Consider the following 20790-nt stretch of genomic DNA (forward strand, 5'->3'; position numbering starts at 1 on the left):
CCCTTGCTGTTTGGTGAAGGGTTTTATGAAAATACTTACAATGAGTTGACCACTAAAGTAACGGTACATTTTTTTTATAAATCCAACTAGTAGATATTCGGGGGTAATATACTAGTAACTAAATGTATTAGTAGTGCTCGAATACAAGTATTTGGTCACATTAGGTTCTGGTACCATTTCAAAATCGAAAACATGTACATTTTCTTTAATCATATTAGGCTTTGGTAACGCAACTTACTGTCAAAGTTCCAATATTACTCCTTGTCAACTTTCGTAAAAACTTGTAAACATTTATTTCTTCGTTAAATGTGTTATGAGTTAACTTTGTTACTTGGTTAACGTCTATCACTGCAAGATATAGCCGGTGTCAACGTACATGTGAAATGATTTAATATAAAATGTAAACAAGCATGGATTGTTATACACATAGACAACTAACAGTACATAAAAACTGTTTAAATAGATCGTGATTCATGTATGTACTACGCATAAACCTAAACTTTTTAGACATTGTGTCGCTAATGTATAAAATGCAACTAGTTAAATGACTGTTGATGGGTTAACTATTCAATGAAATGCACATTGCTCATTCAAACTTGTTTAAATTGATGTCTTGATGGGGTGATTCTAACCCATCCCAATCTATGTCTCCACTAGATCCAAGTTTATATATCCCTCGCATGTCTTGCTTTACGAGTAGAGTTCAAGTCATTAATTGTTTGCCATAAAACATTTGATTACAGGATAAGAAATAAACTGTATTGCTGTTTTAACTTCCATGAAGTAGACGGCATCTGTAAAGGTATTTGTCTATAAACTGCATTATTTAGATGAAAAATTGCATGGCAGTTAAACATTTGATAGTTTAATGACTGGGTCTAGATCATATTCCATCAGAGTTTTAGTCACCACACCAATCACACACTATACACAATTTCGTCGTGGTTTACACAGAATTATTTTCATCACAACTGCATGCTTTACTTCGTGCGGAATTATACCAATGTATAACATTCCTAACTATATCTTGCCTATATAGTAAAACGAGATGTATAAATGCTTGAAAATGTCAATACATCTATAATCACTCAACCAAGCATCGATTTGCTCTATTTATTGTACCAAATAAAAAGAGTACGAATGAAATGCAGAAACAGTAATAAAACGTTGCACAATCGTGCTACTAGTTATTTATTACATTTTATCCATATGATATGGAACCATGATTACTTCGTGTTCGCTAAGCAAATTTGAAAAATAAGAACCAAAAATACAACCAAGTTCATCGTCTCTGAACAATTAGAAAAACGTTGGACTGTTGTAAACTGCACAATTAACTTATTAGAAATTAAATGGTAAAATATTCTCCTCTTACATATGATTTACATAATCATAAAACATTTCTCATGTTTGCAATATTTTATACTGAGAACCAAATCTACGGCCAAGTTTTATTTCCATTGTCCTTTAGTAATTTCCAATACATTGGACTGTTTCAAATTGCACAAAAACAAAACTGATTTGATTTCAAAATATATATTCTGTGTAGAGTGTCCGATTGGAACGCTTTCAGAGGATGGGCTAGAATGTATACCTTGTTCTCCGGGAGCATACGGATACCAATGTGCTGGAACTTGTGACTGTGAAGAGTAAGTAACAACAAACTTGTTTGAAATTTTGTTTGAATCAAACACGCACAAAAACAATGAATAAACTTCGAAGTTGCTGATATGAACATTTCAATAAGAATAATCGCGCAAAAATAAAACGTTGTTACGGTAAAAAAAACAACTTTAATATAGTGTTGGAAATAAAATGGAGTTAAATTTACAATTAATGTTTAATGAAAGTTATAATGCTAACTCTACCTAGTAATGGTATATGTAATAAATGGAAATTTGCTTTGTTGTATTGTTTTAAATATAGATGTGATCATGTCACTGGTTGTGTGACCACTGAATCTGGAAAGACCACTACTGAATTGTTTGAAACCAGTGCCTTATTTGACCCGAGCCGTCATTTTAATACAAATGGTTCTACATTAAATAATTTAAGCGGTAAGTGTTTAATATTGAATATGTGCAATTATGGATAGACTCAATGTTTTTTTTAAACTTTAGGAGAGGTAACAATGAATACTGAAGCTTCGAACAACTGGAGAATGAAAATCTACCAGTCATTGATAAAGTGTATGAAGTTTTTTATTCTCTGGATACACTTTATTCTCTTTAGAATTTGAAGAACAGATCTTCTTCGAAACGCATTTTATTTAATGTATTTAAACCCTTTGCTTTTTTAACTTAATTTTTAATAAGTTTTCTTTTATTTAAAAAAAATGAGGCAGGAGCAGATTCGTGCATGTCAAAAAACTAACAAAATTCACTCTTATTTCTACTTAAGAAATAATAACAGTCCACATTACAAGTCTTAAATTGTCACTTAGCTTGTACTTTTGAGATACAAAAAATGTACAGATTGTGTATAAAATTTGCAATTTGTAATAGTGCTTGATTTGGCTCCATTGTGTTGTTTTAGTAAAATAATACAGACCTGTATACCGAAATGACTTGACGTGAAAATATAGCATACGTAGACCGAAAAAGGTTGGTTTTTCAACGCAATGAACCACCTTTACTGCAGGCACTGATTTTTATAGACTTGTACTCAATGAAATGTTTTCACTGATTAATATTCAACAAGTCACCTTTATTAGATTATTACAAGAACGCATACACACATTTGGTTTTCCACTTACAGGAGACACAAATACAAATATGCTAAACATACTTGGTATGTCAATACTTGGATTATTAGTTGGACTTACAGGTGGCGTAATGCTCATGATTATAGTAAAACGCATTCAAACAAAACAATCGCATATTTCCGAAAATATGAGCGTGGAAGCCCAAGATGAGTATCATCGTTATCACGAAATAGATGAAATTGATGTACATGTACCAGCAATACGCCATTCCAACTGTAATTCTTATCTCAGTGTTGTCGATGAACCGTCATCGACCAACTCATCTAGCTCAGACGATTTCAGTCTTAGCGGAAGAGATCAAGATAATGCCGAGGACCAGTCTTACCAATATGACTATTGTGATGTAGAATCAAGTATTAAACTTTCAGAAGAATATGAAACAGAAACAAACTCTCCAAATAAAAACAAAGAATCATGTGCAATAAACGGCACAAGAGATGATGACGTAAGCGACAGTTTAAACCCAACAGAATGGAATTCATATGAGAAACCTTCAGCAAATGTGGATATTCATGAATATGAAAAACGTGTTCCAGTTGGTATGTCAACATCTTTTGTCGATAGTTTGGCAACTTCTCTTGATGGTGGAAAATTGGAAAATGAGACTGATGCATTAAAAACGACGAAACGCGATTCATATGAAAAAATGACTGCATACGTTGATATTCATGAGTATGAAAAACGCATATCAGTGGTGCAAAACTCGGGAACAACTGAAATTGAAAATTAACGCCAACGAATGATGAACAGGTAATGGTAGCTTTTCTTTGATTTATAACTACTTGAAACATACCGGTTATTGTTATTACTTCATATTTAAGGTTATTAGAACATGATTTGACCGAATTATCTATACACTTCATAGATAAAAACAATATTTCTCAAACAAGTTATAGCATTGCCGCGGTAAATAACTTTTGATTTTTTTTAGATATTAGATATTTAAAGTTTGCCCTCTAAAAATGATACTTAGTCACGAAATAAGCGACTGTTATCAACAAGTAATATGCGTCAATTATTATTTACTTCTATATAAATAGGGTGTGTGTGTTACGTGGTTTAAACATTTAAACCGCTACTACGTTTGAAACATTTAATCAAATACTATAAGCTCGATGGAAATTTTCTGAATCCCAACATATAGATGTTAAACTATGATTCAAGCTGTATAATATGAGTTGTATAAGACGATTTTATTCTAAAACTACATATTAAAATGTTTTGGAAACGATAAATTGAAGTGTGTTATTAGCCATTCCTTTTTTTTCAATAACTTCAAATGGTTATAATTTTCCTTTTCGTAAAATTTTACTTTTATTAACGAGATCATAAAAGAAATATTTATCTTCTAATATGAGTACATATTCTAGACATCTTCATTTGAAGTCCATCCGGAATGGACATTTTTACAAATATAATCAATTATTCACAATTTTGTATTATTTTTATCTGTGTTTGTGATGCATGTTTTCCTAAACTTTTCAACTCTTTTTAAAACTTATCAAATCTCGTTTAGGGTCTTACAATTTCACATTGTTCGTATTATTTATCACGAAATGTCGCATCTTCGTGAATTTTTTAAACATGCAGTGAATAAGGTGAACATTGCTCCGACAAATTTGGTTTATAACTGCATTTTGTCCGACAAATAATATACAGTGAAGCCTGTCTGAACTAAATCCCGAAAAAAAATCCAAAATGTCTAAACCAGGTACTTTATAAAAGTCTCTTCATAACAGTTTAAATGTATTTTAAACCTTGTTAATACGAACAATCTTTACAGTCCAAAAGGGGTTGCGTTCGGAAAGGTTTCACTGAATAAAATAATACATATAGCCATGATTAATTTACATGTTGACCACCCATGCGTTTTATTGCAGTTTAACCGTTGTGTGTTGACCTGGTCACCTTGATAATGGCGTTGACTATATAATAGAGATAAATGATAAATATATTTCAGTTAGTACAATGTGTTATGGTTCAATTCACACGGGTAATGGGTGTGGTGAAGGATTATTGTTTATCAAACAATTCTGGTAAATTTCATCGACCGATGCCTATTTGTGAATTACAAATTTAAACGAAATACACTTTTCGGTTGGTAAGAAATGTAAACTGCTTGATATCGTATCCAGTCTATTTTAACCCGAAAAATGCGACTAGACTCTACGAGTTTACTATTAATGTAATGATTAATTGGGACTTTTTCATGAAGACTGATCAACACCAGCGGTTGAATATGCTTTAATGTCTTCAATGGTCAATAAAATACGTAGTAGCTAGAAACACATAACTTATTATTGTATATGGGTGAACGATACATATAAAATTGCAGGAGAAATAGATAACAGGTCATTGAAATACAGATACTTCAAATAATCCCTATTGTATAAATGCAAATCGTAAATCTAAAATGCATATTTATGTAATATTTAACACAGCACTGCAGGCAAAATTAGAATTATGTAATCTTATAAAGTTTGACATGATTACCATCAATTTCAACCGCGAGTTGCTTCAACTGTGGTTGATATGCAACATATCTTGGTCGCTTTACTCTATCATCTTCATTTAGGAGATTATATACAAAACCATCTACAGTCTTTATTTGTAATATTCTGTTGTCAAAACTGCTTGCCACGAACAGAGTGTCATCGACGAGAACGATTCCTCGTGGACTGTTTATTCTGACACTCCAGGAGATGTTCCATTGACCATTTATTTTGAAATTTATGCAGTGAATTTCGTCTTTTACGACGTCAGAAACAAAGAGGCTTCCCTTAGTTACATCTAGGGCAAGACGTATAGTGTTTCCAGTGAATTGCCCGAATGTTCTCTGATTTCCGGGAATATTAAGCTTTTCTTTAAAATTCATATCAAAAATACGAATAACCCCGTCTTCTCCCTCTCCGTGTTCAACTGCAAAGTGGTCTTTGTTAAAAGCAATACTAAATGGCTTATCCTTGAGTTTGTGAGTCCCATGACTGCGAATCTTATTTTCAAATCTGAATAGACGAATTTCCTTCTTATCGGCAATCGTAACAGCGACAATATCATTCGAGGTCACAGCCATTCCTCGTGGATCATCTTTAAGCTCCCTGGCATTCATGAACTTTAGATCTGAACCATACATCTTTAGATTTAGATTTTTATAATCAGCAACTATAATTCTTCCATTAGTCAAAATGACTATTCCTCGAATACGAGTTACTTCTTTATCACCAGGGGCAGACGTCATCATTTCGTTGGAATAAATTCCAGTATATTTTCCTTTTTCAGTGATGACTTGTGCAGCTGATGCTATTGACGGCGCTTTAATATTGGATTTAGTTTGAAAGTCAGATACTAGTGATTCCGAGTCATCACGGTGAAGTTCTTTAACGGCAATAACAATATGATCTTTCGTTGCTTTCTGTCTGGAATGTGGCTTAAAACAAGTTTCACATAACAGTTGTTTGCAGACAAGGCAAAGGCAAACAGCAGTCTCCTCACAATCATTCCCACAGTATTCACTTGTCTCACTTTTATCGAAGTCTTTGTCCTGTTGAGATGTTTCAAACATGGTATGGCCTCGAGTTGCTTTAGATTTTCTATGGAATCTGGTACAACCATTACAGAAAAGTTGTTCACAAATGCTACAAAATGATTCTATTTCATCCTCTTCGCAAGCATCGCAAACATTTTGTAAAGACGCCATCCCTGTAACAAAGAAGCGAAGTATTTTAAAATACTGACATGGAAATACAGAAGTCCTAAAGTCGAACAATTAAGAGTTATGGGCTTTCTCGACGATATGGCCAAAACGTCAAAACAGCAAGTAGGTATGCGTACGTATATACAAATAAGAATAAAATACAATGACAAGTACAAAATGATTCATTGTTGGGGTTTAACGCCCGAGCAGGAATATTTCAGCTATATTCAGGCGGCGAGAATAAAAACTGAAGATAAAATGAAGTACAAAGCCGTTATTGTTATTTAATAATAAGGAACATATTAATACCGTGGTAAAGAAAGAAACCTTTATATCAAACTTAACTGAAAGTATTTGAAAACCTCATTTCAAAATGGTCGCTGTCTAACAATAAAAAAACAAGACTAATATCGTTTTGTTGACGTATGTTTTAAACTTAAACTTTCCCTAAAACTAATGGTCAAATGATGTACTTACATAGAAACAATAAGAGTCACAAAGTAAATCTCAATGTTACACTATTGTGATAAAATCTTTCCTTTTCATATATGTGTGGAGAGCTTCCAAAAATGTAAAATCTCGTAAAGTTTGAGGTATGTATCATCTAGAATCGATCAGGTATATACAGGTAAAGCGTATTAACTAATTTCATTTTCCATTTAACTGTCCTAAAATAGTCTACTTCTACAGAATTCGGCAATTTTCAAAATCTACAACTTTAGTGTACTTTTGCCTGAGTACACTATTTCAAGTATTTCTATTCTATTTTTCTTTTTGTTTGCGTATTTCAAGATGAATGGATGATAACAACTGTTGAATTATATGGCATATATTTAAAGTTTGATATAAATAAAACACACATTTATATCATCAAGTTCATGGGATACAAAGCAGTACTGAGACTTTAAAACCCATAAAGGTAGGTGATTTTGTTTTTACAATAACAGACGAAAAAAAGTGAATCGCGCAACTCGAAGGTTCGCTAATAACGGTATAGTAAACACTAAATTGTTTGTTGGGTCACACACAGCAAAATCACTTTTCACCCAACATCGGTTATGACCAATAGTATAGTGAATGAATAATCAAGGGAACCAATATTCCGGCGAAAATAAGAAGAATGTAATTCGGGAAAAAGACCAGACATGGAAAACAAGAATCATGGGTTTCAGCTCCTAATTCAATAAATTCTGTTTTTTTTTTTAGGAACATGATACACCAAAATTATGCTGTATGCCATACTTAAAGCGGCTAACTATTCAAAGTGTCGTCATCAAATGAAAAAAAATAACCGAGGAATTAGGTCAAAACATAAATCATAAGCCATAACGAAGAAAGAAAAGATTTGATTTACATTTTGTGTTTATGAAGAGAGATTCAAACTTTTTGTTGGCTATACCAGCTTTTTTTATTAAAAGAATATGATTCAGAGAGACATTCCACAAAAGTCTTATTACTTTTTGTGTAAGATGGGTCCAGAACTGATTTTTAGATTGACAGGTATGAAATTACATTTCTTTTCGTTCACTGCTAGTAATAATAATAACTAAATACAATGCACATACAAAACGCAACATTTTGTGTGACGATAAGATAAAACGAAAAACGAAACTATAAGCATCAAGGTTTAAACGGATCTAAACATTTATGAAGAATATTAATTTAATTACCCGAATATCACTCTTTTTGCTCATAAATGACCGGCAGACATGTATTGTTGAAAGCAATGGAAAAGGTCTAGTAGAATAAAACAACCTTAGTATCATGGCTTACAGGTATCGCACAGATAGTTAAAACTTATGTTTATACACTTAAATCCCTTTTTATAAACAGAAATAAGGCTTCGTTGTTTGATATCTACGTTAACAATATAATAAAATCTTTTCGGCCAACGAAATAAACGACACATTATGTGTCGTATTCTGTGCCTTTAAAATCTTTTTTTTACAAATTTATCTTGCTTGACATAAACCTAAGGTTCAATATTACCTTACAACACAAATGTATTTAATTTCACCACAGTTTCCGTCCGACTACACACAAACATGTGTATCTAGACAATTCAAAATCATAGCATGCCTTAGATATTAGAAACTTGTATTAATCTTATCTGAAATTAAATAAATAAGTACTGACTTGAGTTTTGTGGTATTTACTTTATCTATTCTGTGGAATATGACGAAATAAACAAACACCTGCATGAGATTAGTTTGATGTAGTCCACTTATTCACCATTTGTGTGTAGGTGACTAGTGCCCTTCTATTGACCAGTATGTCAATTAGGATTTCATTTTTGATAATGTGGGAAACATCATAATCTATTATCTCAACTTACTTTATGTGCACTCCCTCTGCAGAATTAAAAACACAGCACAGCAAAATCAAGTTATTTTTTTTTTAAATATTGTAAAAAATAAAATGAATTTAATTATCTAGGTCAAGCCATATTTCATATTTTTTAAGTGCAATGGTCTTCTCTGTAGTCAGGTGTTTGTGGTGCAATAGTCAATATTTGTCAAAGGTGATGATAAAACTTGAGGCTTTTTATTTAATTAAATCGTGGAGGTAATTTCTTTTTATTTCACACTTTATAACTTTTCCAAGACACTCACCAGGGCCTGCATACTTGATCGTACATTGATATAGATCGAGGGATTGTTATTGGGTGCAAAATTGAAAAAAAACTTATGTCACATTTTGTTTGCCATATATCGGCAAAAATACCGAAACGTCAGCATTGGGACAAATCAAATCTAGAAACATGCCTGACCGTGAAAACAGAAAACAAATAATTCCACGTACAATGTAACGAAAGGAACAAAACACATACCATATAAAAATGAAGATAAGGAAAACAAGACATTACACAAAAAATAAAGAATAGCAATATGAACACACAAAAAAAAACAACTCAAGTTTGGGTGTGTGATTTAAAATTTAGATATCTCTTAGCATTTATTTTTATTAAGTGCGCGAATGTATGAAAATAACACCAGCCTAACCATCCCTACAAAAACCTGGCATGTATTTCAATAATTTCAAATTGTTTAAATTGAATAATGGGATTTTTTTTCAATGAAGAATTGAGATTGTGAAATTTACACACAGAATTCATACATACATGAAGCGCCGTGCAGGTCCGGGTGTTAAAAGAATAGGCCTGCAGCAGCACTAAGCTTGTCGTAAAAGGCGACTAAATAGTGCTCAGAACCCTAGCCGGGGGCTAGGGCGCTCTGCCCACAGAGCAACTGGGATGTGTGCCCCAGGTGGTAGAATGGGGTACCCCGGGCGTGTTACATGCTGGGGTTGTCAGGCTATAATACGGAAAACCTGACCGCAAACCATAGTGGTGCACCGTGTTGGGAAAGATGCCACGTTCTTCGCACGTTAAAGAACCCTACTGTGGTATTCTCCCAGAGTAGGAATTATAGGGCTCCGCCACAGGAGGCTAAATTGCCCGACCCTACCCATCTCTTCCTATTTCCAGTGGCAATCAAAATTTGTCGACCCGATTGTCGTTGTATCCCATCCCCATTTCATTTCATCATCACTTCATGTTCATTTTATCATCAATTTCATGTTCATCGTCTGAATATAGCTGAAATATTGCTGCTCGGACGTTAAACCCCAAGAAACAAACAAACAAACATACATACATGAATATTTTGAAGACGTTTTGAAAGTTTATTGAAAGAACTCTCAAAAAAGGATTTGAACATCTTGTTTAGGTAAACTTATACATTATAACGTGAATAAAAACTTTTAAAACTTCACTCTTTTTTATGAGTTATTGTTATCTCTAAACTTTCTCATTTGCAATAACGTTATTAATGTATGATTATGTGATACATATGAGATACGAGATTTGAGATATAATCTACCTTCAAATATATTTTAGGTCCAAAAAGATGGCTTCAGCGAGTTTTCAATGCGATGGTTGCTTCCAGCAAATCCCACATTCTTCGTTTTGCGCAACTTGTGAACAACTTTTCTGCCCAGACTGCACCCGCTTTCACATGAAAAGCAAAGCAACGAGATTACATATACTTGTAGATACATCAAATCAGGGGCGAGATTTTACAGAATGTAAGAATCTTAACTGTGGAAATAATTGCAGGGAATTGGCACTATCTTTATGTCTTGGCTGTAAGCAAATTTTATGTACATCCTGCAATCAGAGACACTCAAAATTGAAGGCTACTAAAGATCATGTATATATTGCTATTCAAACAATTTGTACAGGTGACGCCATCTCTGAAAGTTTTGATTCAGGCAGCACTGATAATGCATCCAAAGGAAAATTGTCTAAAATAAGTCCGAACCAAAACTCGACACAGGTTGAAGGAGATAGTGGTCCCTTTGAAGGTACATTGGTAAAAGATTTTATCAGCGCTGCTCCTAGAGATACTGAAGTGACCCGTGTAAGAGGGTTGGTCCTTCTTCGGGATGGTAAATGTGTTGTAGCCGATTATAAAAACAGATCACTGAAATTATTTAGTACTGCAGGAAATTTTGAAATGAGCAAGGATCTGAAGGAAGATCCACGAGGCATAGCTATAACAGCGAATGATTTTATTGCCGTGACAATAGCAGATAAGAAAGAAATAAAAATATTCCGCGTTGAAAACAACAAAATTCGATCGCATAAGACGTTCAAATTAAAGGAAAAACCGTACTCCATAACTTGTAATATGGAAACCTTCGCTGTCGAAACTGGAGAAGGTGAAGACGGGGCCATTCGTATATACAACACCTCTGGCAAAGAGCTCCACGTCTTACCTGGTTACACACGCTCGTTCGGACAATTTACAGGCAACACCATACGATTGGCATATGACCACTCAAGTTCGACAATTTTTGTTGCTGACGTTGTGAAGGAAGCCATTCATAGTGTCAACTCAAAAAATGATGTCATCTGGACAAGGCACCTGAAAAGCCCACGCGGTGCCGTGTTGTTCCAAAAAGTTCTTTTTGTTGCAAGCATCGATGACAACAAAATTTATCAGATGAATGCATCAAATGGACTTATCTACAATCTTTTGGATGTTGTTTATGGTATTAGTCGTCCTCGATACATAACATTTCAACCTTCCCTTAACCTTCTTGCTGTAGAAAGTGATGGAAACCAAATAAAAACATACAAGTTAATGCCAGTGAGTTCAACCTTATAAAATACTTTTTTTTTTTTTTTTGTTTTTTGGTCTTTTGTTTGTTTTTTTTTATTTTGTTTTTGGGGGGATTAATTTGTTTTGTTTTGTTTTTTGTTTTTTGTTTTGTTTTGTTTTGTTTTGTTTTGTTTTGTTTGTTTGTTTAGATTTATTTAAGGTTTTTTGTTTGTTTATTTTTGTGTTCTGAAAAAGACCTACTTGTTCTGTCCTGTAATGCATAGGTCAATTACTACTTCGTTTTAAACCAATAATTATGTTTTCTATGTAATATTTCATTTTTTTTCTCATTATTTTTTTTTTTTTTTTGTATTTAGATTTTAAACCAATACAAATATGTAAAACTATAAAATTCGGTGTGTTCCCATTTTGCCTACGCTGTGAAGTACACAAAAAAAGAAAAAAAAGTACTTAGGTGAAATGGGAATTTTATAATTTTATGTTGTAAAAAAACTGTAACCTAATGAGGTGTTGTTACAATGATTAAGGCAAAATAATTATAAAATCAATGTTTTACAGTTATCTTCTTTTTTAAGCCATGAATTTAAAATATTTGAATACTTTTCAAGTTAAGAATTTTCTTAATAAAAATTTATTTAATTTAAAAGACACTAATACATTTCAGGAACTAACAAAAACAAAAATTGATTTCAAAAAGGATTATTTTTATTACATTTAATGAGTGTACCTGCATAGGGTTGAATTGAACTTATTATTATCAATATAATTATTATAAATATATCATCTTTATATTCTTTATTTATTTGCAAATTCAATATCAATCATTTTGGAGCATAGATAATTGATAATTAAATGAAAAAAGCTTAATATCATATAATTAAAAGTTAACCTGCTTATACTTATAACTATGTAACTTGTTGCAAATTTTGTTCTTAAAAACATCTTAACAACTAGTACCATTTAGGTACATGTATGCTACTGTCACAACCAGATCTTTTCGCAAACCTCAGTTTGACTATACAGCAATTGGAAGAAGTACTGCATCTATTTTGGAGATGCAGCATCACACATATTGAAGTTTTATTATTGTTATATATAGTGTATGAACCTCCACAATTGTGATGCTGTGCTTAGCCTGAAATTGTCTTTCGCCGTTGCTTTTCATTTTGTTCTGCTGGAATCATATTTAATTTTTTTACGATTTTGCCAAATCTTTATTGTATGTTAATTAACAATTTAATTTGGCTCGCTTTTTGAAAATTGTGATATGCTTCTTTGAGTCAAGATATTAAAGTGTTTATTTAGATATTTTGTTCTTCACGGTTATTATTCACATCATGCCTCAACCAAAGAAGAAACGGGTGATTACAGTCAGAAAAAAAATAATAAAAAGGCAATTCATAATAAAACAAATTTTAAGAAAGAAACAAACATTTGGTATATGTGCCTGGCTGATAAGCCACTGGTGCTAAGCTACTATCTGAACGCCCCTAAGTCAGAATATTGCAAAAAAATAAAAAGAATAAATAAATGAAGTAATCAAAATTACCAACAAACAATATAAAGATCTACATATACAAGGCTTAATTGCCATAAAAACACAAGTAGAACTTCATTATATGTTTACAGAAGTTCCCATTTCGCCTTACTTAGTTCATTCCAAATCTTACTTCAGCAAATGATATCACTAATAGAACAATTACTTTAATTATAATTTGACGGTTGCTTTTCAAATACCTATGTGATATAGGTTTAGTATAAAGAAAAAGAGAAAAAATGTTGAATTTCTCAACAAGGTAAAACATTTTAAGTGTGATCTCCAATTTTTCGGGGAATTCTAGGTGTGCTAAGAGATGCTCTAGGGTAAAAATGTGCCAAATGAAATAGTACATCGGCTGGGATTCTTCGAACTTCTTTCTACAAAACGAAGTAAACTGACATCTATATATACATAGCCTAGCTGGCCGAGTGGTCTAGGGCGCTGGACTTAGTGCAGGCGGTGTTGCCATAGATGTCACAGCGGTACGAGTTCGAGTCCCGCGGAGGGAACGACAAAAATTTGCTTCGCAAATTTGACAGTTCTAACATCGTTGGGAATTTTTCAGACCCTTCTATAAGTTTACGTTATCTTCCCTGTATCAATTTGATCCGATGGAGCAGTGTAGTGAATAGAGTCGTCACATTCTGAGACGTTACATATATATATGTATAGATCATTGTGTAGCACGATGTCTCAGTTTTACAATGGTACCAAGCAAAGTGTGGTAATACTTAGGGTTTTTGGGTAAACCCTACCCCACCACAAAAATCGCTTAAATTGGCATATTTTTCCATGTCAAAAACCCTAGAGTAATTATGCTTCAGCAAAAAATGACTTATGTGGTATTTTCTGTTTAGTATTATTACAATTAGTACTTCTGAGGTTCTTATGAAAATATCTGGCATTTCCGTAGTTAGAATTTATCCAAAAGAACGAAAAATGGGATTTTCGATTTTCCCGTAAAAAGACACATAAATTCGACTCTTCAAGTTATTGCTCAACTAAAATGTCCTACATTTGGTATCATTCGACAGATAATCCAATTTTCTACATAAATAAACCACGAAAAGCTAATTTACAAAAAAGAACTTTTTAAAAATGTTAAAAATACTACCCCTGCCTCTAGAAAACTGGTCTCAGTATCAAACAGAATTCTCGTTCACAGCATACCTACACCGCAAAACTCATATGTTAGGCATAATTAAGATAATGATTTACCCAACTAACTGATCAATTCAGACGCTTTGATTTTAATTCTGGGGTTACATTTGCTGTAAAACCGTAAAAATGAAAATTTTCAGAATGTTAGAATTTCTTCTATATCACCCGTTATTTCCTTTTTTCAGAATATCGTAGATTAAACAAGCTTTTGTGTGATACAGTACAATAATATAATGTCTTCGCTTCTAAGCGTTCTAATGACCAAGGCAATGCATAATTTATTGTATTCAAGCTCATTTATGCAAAGGAAGGGTACCCCATACCCACTAAAATTTTCCTGGAAATCCTCAATTTGTATGTGGTGTATTAGCATTTTTTTAATTGTGTTGGATACATGTATGAAAATTATTCATCGTAGTTGCCTCTTTGAAACTCTATTATTTGTATAAAAAATAATGATAGCAAACAAAACACAGTTTACGTGCTAAAATGCTTGATACTCAGTTTTCATAATTGTTTTAATATCTTGTTGTCTTAAAGAATATTTTCTTGACAATATGATTTATACAAGATCTCCATAATAAATGTCAGATACAAGATTGTGTACAGTTCGTGTATGCTATACATAGTCATTTTCTTTCACATTAGGGCAGACTTTAGTGGGTAGGGACCCAAATAGCCTGTAAACTGTTTTTTTATGTATTGCCTTTGCTTTTTGTAAAGGTAAGATGCTACGTAAATGTGTCGGAATATACACAAGCTTGTTTAAAGTAGGGTAATCAAAAAAATGCCCATTACAGGTGAAATGGAAGAAAATATGAAATTCCGAAAATTCCCTGTTTATTATGTGCTAAAAATTAACATCTTTGCTCATGTTGAGGTATTTTTTTTCTTTGGTGGGGTGGTAATTATTGTCACCTTGAAACCGAAAAATACGCGCTTGAAATGAAAAGATATGTTGGATATATCGATGATTGTACACCGCATATATGCCAAAAATTAACATTTTAGTTTATATTGAGGTATTTTTGTCATGGGTAGAGGTGATAATTTTTCACCTAACTTGACTTGGAAAAGTTCAAGTATTTATGACATGGGCTGGTTTGAAAGCTAAGACACTATATTAATGTACTGTATCACACAAAAGCTTGTTTAATCTACAATATTGAGAAAAAAGTACAATAACGGGTGATAAAGAAGAAATTCTGAAATTCTGAAAATTCCCCCTTTTTTGATTTTATAGTAATTGTCACCCCAAAGAGAAAATCTTAGCGCCTGAATTGGTCAAATATATTGGGTACATCGTTATCTTAATTATGAATGCCTGAAATTTAAGCTCTACGGTGTTAGTATGTTGTGAATGAGAATTCTGGTTGATACTGAGACCAGTTTTCAAAGGGTAGGGGTAATATTTTTAACATGTTTTTCGAAAATTAGTTTTTCATGGCTTATTCATGTAAAAAATCTAATTATCAATCGAATATACCAGATGTAAGACATTTTAGTTGAGCAACAACTTGTTGAGTCGAGTTTGTTTGACTTTTTACGGAAAAATTAAGTGTAATAATACTAAAAAGAAATTACCAACTAAACTTTTTTTTTTTTTTTTTGTCAAAAGCATATATTCTCCAGAGGTTGATGAGTGTGGGATGCACGGCGAACCCTTCCAGCCCATAGACTAAAAGACATGATTATACATTATTACGTTGTAAATTTAATGTAATGACTTATAGACTGGCTTTTTTGTTATCGCTCATTAAATTTCATTTTCATTTTTTTTATCATCGAGAGTCCGTTACTGATCAGTCCGGCAACGCAGAAAAGAATCCGAAAAGTCCGTTATCATTCCGCAGCGTGTGTTATAAGGTGTGTGTGCGTGTGTGTGTGTGTGTGTGTTCCTGTTTCTGTTAGTAGTTGTGGAGCTTTTTAGACGATATAAAACTGTTACTGCATATAGACCTATCTTTGCGCTGTACGAGGTATGTCTGGTTAATACTACAAATGACAATGACTGAAAATTGTAAATAAAAATAAACATACATTTGCAAGTTAAGTTCCTTTTGTTGGAATTTAAAAAAAAACATAAAACTAGCGGTATTACATTTTCAATTATTCATTATTTAGTTGCAATTATTTCTCGGTGACCACAACCAGTGTCGTTTGAACAGCTTTTTTGTCATTATCGTGTTACTCGTGATAGATAGCAGCAAATATAATGAGAAACCAACAGCAGGACCGATTAGATAAACCAATCAAATAAAGTTAAAAAGCAAATTGCCGAATTAATCACAAATCGAGAAGGGAGAAAAATGGTACTAACTTGCAAAATCGTTAAATGAAATTGGCCCTTATTTTCCTGTCATGGTTCGAGCTTTTCAAATTGAAAAGATGGGTTTAATAAGGTTTTTTGGCTAGCCAACCCCCCCTTCCCCGCTTTCACAGTGGTCATAATAGTTCCAGGGTAGATTTGTGTCGTGCACACAAGAGTTAAAATGGGTAAAACAATAGTCAATTCAGTGTAAAACTTGTGTTGTGAAGAACACATCTGTTATTATTTGCTCGATTGTTACCGAGTATTCTGTGATAAGATCGGTGTAAAAACTGTTTAAGAGAGTGAATATTGCGCATTTGGTCCCCAGATATTGTGCAAAGATGGTCCAGTGGATTCCACAAAAAGGGTTCCATGCTATTATTTGCTAATTTTTTGTCTACATCTTGCATAAAATTAACAAAATGTTCTACAAAAATGGTTCCGAAGTAGGAAGTTGTTTCTGTATTTTTTTTTCTATGAAAGTATTTTTGATAGTTGAGTGCCAACTTTGATGGTTTTCGTGGGTTTGGTAAACCACGAAATTTGGTTCCCAACAAATCCACGATTCAAGAATTAACGAGCTGATATTTTTCCCTAAACCACGAATAAAAGTACTTTCACAGAAATCTCCAGTTTGTTTCTTTGTTTGTTTGGTTTTTTGGGGGTTTTTTTGTTTTTGTTTTGTTTTGTTTTGTTTTGGTTTTTTTTTCGTTTTTGTTTTTGTTTTTTGTTTGTTTTTGTTTTTGTTTTTTGTTTTTTGTTTTTTTTGTTTTGTTTTGCTTTGCTTTTGTTTTGTTTTGTTTTTTGTTTTTGTTTTTTTTGTCCTACAAATTACTCTTGAGGAACTCCTACTCGAATAGGGAGTTGAATCGACCATCACTGAGGCTCAATTGGTGTCCATTCAGATGCCGACAACCTGTTGAAATAGTCTACTTTAAATACGAGATTAATTTGGTATCAATTAAGAATTCTAGCATAATGATTATAGCGGGTTTTATCCTTATGTCTGCTGTTGAAAAGATATGTACGATGCAATCTGATTAAAATCAGCTGTTAGGATAAGCTACATTGCCTTACGCTTCCGCAGGCGGCTGTGACACAGTTGGGCTGGAGAGCATTCTTTTGCAATTGTTGAACGTTTCGAGGACGGCAGCGACAACAAAAGAGTTATTTGAACAGTTTCTGAGCCTTCTTTCAAACTTACTCTAATCTCTTTACACTCTTTGTCCATTTTTGTCGCTTTCTCCACAGAACGAAAACATTTCTGGCAAACTCCAGAGTCTGTGATGACTTTCAAGTCAAAACCAACAATGTTTTCTATCGTTTGTTTACGTTCCCTTGTAAGTTTAAGCTTTCTAACAAGAAACTTTTTTACAACCTCCATCCCATCTGATTCTTTGAAAAGTTGAACAAAAAAAGCCGCAAATGACGCAAATATTTCTATGGAAATAGATTTTTCCGCGGTTTCAACGATTCTGAACTGACCGCAGCCATCTTAGTTATTAATTTCGATATTCTCTTGGCTGATCTAAGTTCATCTGGGCATGACCTCTTATCCGGCTGCTTCAGATGTCAAGGAGCGTAAGGTAATGTAGCGTATCATAACAGCTGATTCTAATCAGATTGTGTATGATAGTACCCGAGTACAACGAATTGTTCAGAGTGGCATTCGTTGTAGTTAAAGGCTGGCTTCATGGATTAAAGATTTCAATTAGGTTTTTAGTTTGTCATATGACAAGGTGGTGCTTAGGGTGCTTAGGTTAGAAAGGCAGACGTTTTTGATAGATGTAACTTCAGATCAACGCATCGCATACTTTTCATTTATTTTAATTTATTTTGGTCGTTCCGAAGTCAAACTGAAAAAGAAAACAAATCAATGAGACTCAATTGTTATTCCCCAAAAACTCATTTAAAAAAGTGAAGCATATGTTTTTGTTGTTTGCTTGATCATTTTCTTTATTTTTTCTTGCTTGACAGGATAAAAATCCATATAAATTCTGAAAAAAAGATGGTTCTCAAATGCTAATTTACAATTGTTCTGACATGTAGACTTTGGTTAGAAAATTTTAATTTTTATGGGTTTGTGTTTTATAGTGTACGAACTTTTAAAAGTTTCACATACCTAATCTTGTTCGCATATGAAATAAAAATGTTCACGACACCTATTGTTACTCCATGTAAATATATATTTATAGTAGAGAGTCAATTCTAAACAATTTTCTTGTCCACAATATTATTGGGCTCTCCTTTCCTCAAGTTATACCACATGACATATTTTTGATCATGATCCCATTTCCATTTTCCAGATAATTTGTTGGCCCCCAACCAAACAAGCTCCACTGAAACTTTTAGAAAAATTAAAGTAGTAGAAACCAAAGTTGGTTATGGTATTATAGAGTTTGTTTAGGCTCCAAAAAATGTGCGTTTAAACATTTTGTAAACATATAAAAAAAATTGTTTCGAAAATGTTCATGCACATATTGCTTATTATTATATTACTATATCTACTTTTTCACGCTGTAGTTTTCGTTGTATAGTAAAAATATCGGAAGATGCAAAAACAGGAAACAATACTGATATTACACTTCATCAAAACAATGATAAAAATCAAGAATAATCCTTTGCTGTCATGTACTGTTTTGAAAATCAAATATACACAATAATTAAGATTTCCAAATATCAAGAGCATCTAGGGTATTTAATCTGGAGAAATACAATATCTACGATAAAGAGGATGTACACTTTCATATATACCACCTATATAGGTCTTAAGTTCATTGACACATAACAATTAGTTTAGACTTTTGGCAGAATACCTACCAGGTTCATGCAGAGCATGATTTAATGAAGCAGAGTTTTTTTTTCAATTTTTAGACTCATAGTACATTCATTTAATAAAAATGTGTTAATTACCCGCCAAAAACATCCAAATTATGATTTGATATTCTGATGTTTTACTGGTCGAAATAATGGCACAGGAGGTCATGGCGAGGAAAGAAGTCGGTCTTGATAACATGTCCCTTTAAGAGCGAGATGAACAGTGAAAAGTAAAAGAAAGAGGACAAGAAACAAAATTTCACTTCGCCGTCAGCTACAAAAAAATGAATCAGTATTTTGACTATTCCGTGTATAACTAATGTGTGTCTTAAGCCAAAGACAAAGGAACAATACAACAAACAGGGAGAAGCACAACGTATGAAACACTAAAAAGCGAACAAAGAACAACAAAAAACGAAATACGAAGAGCACACTATATCTAAATCTTGGATGAACATATATACTCCGGAAGGATGGACAATTCCTGCCTCCCACAAAAACAACCGCTGTGGGTTTCCGCCGAAAACCCATGTCCATTTAGCAACTTATTATTGTTCTCTAGACGTTTTTGCAATAGAAAATCGATGTAATGGTCGCAATTTCTAGGAAAACGAAGGAGTTGAGAGATAGATACTCCAAAACAATATACCTTTTGCAATAAACATTGAAGATACTTTAGCATTTTCTTCGTAGCTTTCAATTTTTGCAAGATAGCCTCCCTTCTTCTTACATTCTGCTTGAAAAGTCAAGTTTAAACGGCTCCTATATATTATTCCAATTTAAACTAGACAAAAGACGAAAAAATACATTATTATTCTACAGACTCTTTAAACCAGTTTGTGTGAAAAGTCAAGATGAAGAAAAACAATCATTTCTTCCACTACCTTTGTCAACAAAGGTATAGATGCAATTAATTTGGCTAACATCCTCCATAACAAAAACGTTACAAAAAAAATCCCCCCATATTTCAAAGACAAATCCATACCAATTATTTCATATTCCTATACTTCACGCATTGCATCCAAAAATTTCAATTATAAAAGGCAATTGTAGAACCTCGAGATTGAGGACTTCAAGGCTAAACCACCTGACTGTTCTTGCAAAAACTCTCCATTCAAATATGGTCCTTCTGGTCAGGTCGTTACGGGAGATTTAATCATCATCGGAAACTAATCTCTGCGTAATATCCTTTCCAAAGGTCCCAAGTACCGTGAACCATGCTCCATAAATTGGAATTATAAATTTAAAGTTCTTATGGATGCCGTCGAGGACTATGCAAAAAAATGGATAAAACCAGAACAAGAAGACATTGATTCTTTGTCGGAGTGGTTAAAGGCCGTGAGGTCTTTAATTTTGAAACGAATGAAAGTTTTAAGT

The 20790-nt window shown here is 33.0% G+C and overlaps 3 protein-coding genes and 1 long non-coding RNA gene across 9 annotated transcripts in view; 2 read left to right on the forward strand and 2 right to left on the reverse strand.

Moving 5' to 3' along the window:
- LOC148628505 (uncharacterized) overlaps positions 1-382 on the reverse strand; it is a 15634-nt gene extending 15252 nt beyond the window's left edge. The window contains exon 1 of the long non-coding RNA XR_015923720.1: positions 239-382. This is a non-coding gene — a long non-coding RNA (uncharacterized LOC148628505). The remainder of the gene's footprint in view (positions 1-238) is intronic.
- The window catches only part of LOC148628507 (uncharacterized), a 15649-nt gene extending 7924 nt beyond the window's left edge, over positions 1-7725 (forward strand). For all 4 annotated transcript variants that reach the window (XM_088588749.1, XM_088588758.1, XM_088588730.1 and 1 more), the window contains 5 exons: positions 744-802; positions 1550-1649; positions 1927-2057; positions 2758-3514; positions 6044-7725. In XM_088588749.1, coding sequence (XP_088444875.1) covers positions 744-802; positions 1550-1649; positions 1927-2057; positions 2758-3494 — 1027 coding nt within the window. In that variant the 3' untranslated portion in view covers positions 3495-3514; positions 6044-7725. The remainder of the gene's footprint in view (positions 1-743; positions 803-1549; positions 1650-1926; positions 2058-2757; positions 3515-6043) is intronic.
- LOC148628508 (uncharacterized) lies at positions 4994-6461 on the reverse strand. The gene has a single exon (XM_088588717.1). It carries the CDS (start codon positions 6459-6461, stop codon positions 5226-5228), a length of 1236 nt encoding a protein of 411 aa, XP_088444843.1. The 3' UTR covers positions 4994-5225.
- On the forward strand, positions 6915-12892 carry LOC148628509 (uncharacterized). 3 transcript variants are annotated; one of them, XM_088588696.1, is made up of 3 exons: positions 6915-7051; positions 7665-7958; positions 10357-12892. In XM_088588696.1, the coding sequence occupies exon 3, from the start codon at positions 10367-10369 to the stop codon at positions 11627-11629; it is 1263 nt and encodes a 420-aa protein (XP_088444822.1). In that variant the 5' UTR covers positions 6915-7051; positions 7665-7958; positions 10357-10366; the 3' UTR covers positions 11630-12892. The 3 variants fall into 3 exon arrangements, with proteins under 3 accessions (XP_088444822.1, XP_088444832.1, XP_088444816.1); XM_088588690.1 differs by lacking the exon at positions 6915-7051 and adding an exon at positions 7244-7377; XM_088588706.1 differs by lacking the exons at positions 6915-7051; positions 7665-7958 and adding an exon at positions 7240-7377.
- Positions 12893-20790: the final 7898 nt, after the last annotated feature.

This window comes from Perna viridis, chromosome 1 (assembly GCF_037379345.1).
Source record: "Perna viridis isolate PV_CMFRI_1.1 ecotype Kerala chromosome 1, ASM3737934v1, whole genome shotgun sequence".
NCBI lineage: Eukaryota > Metazoa > Mollusca > Bivalvia > Mytilida > Mytilidae > Perna > Perna viridis.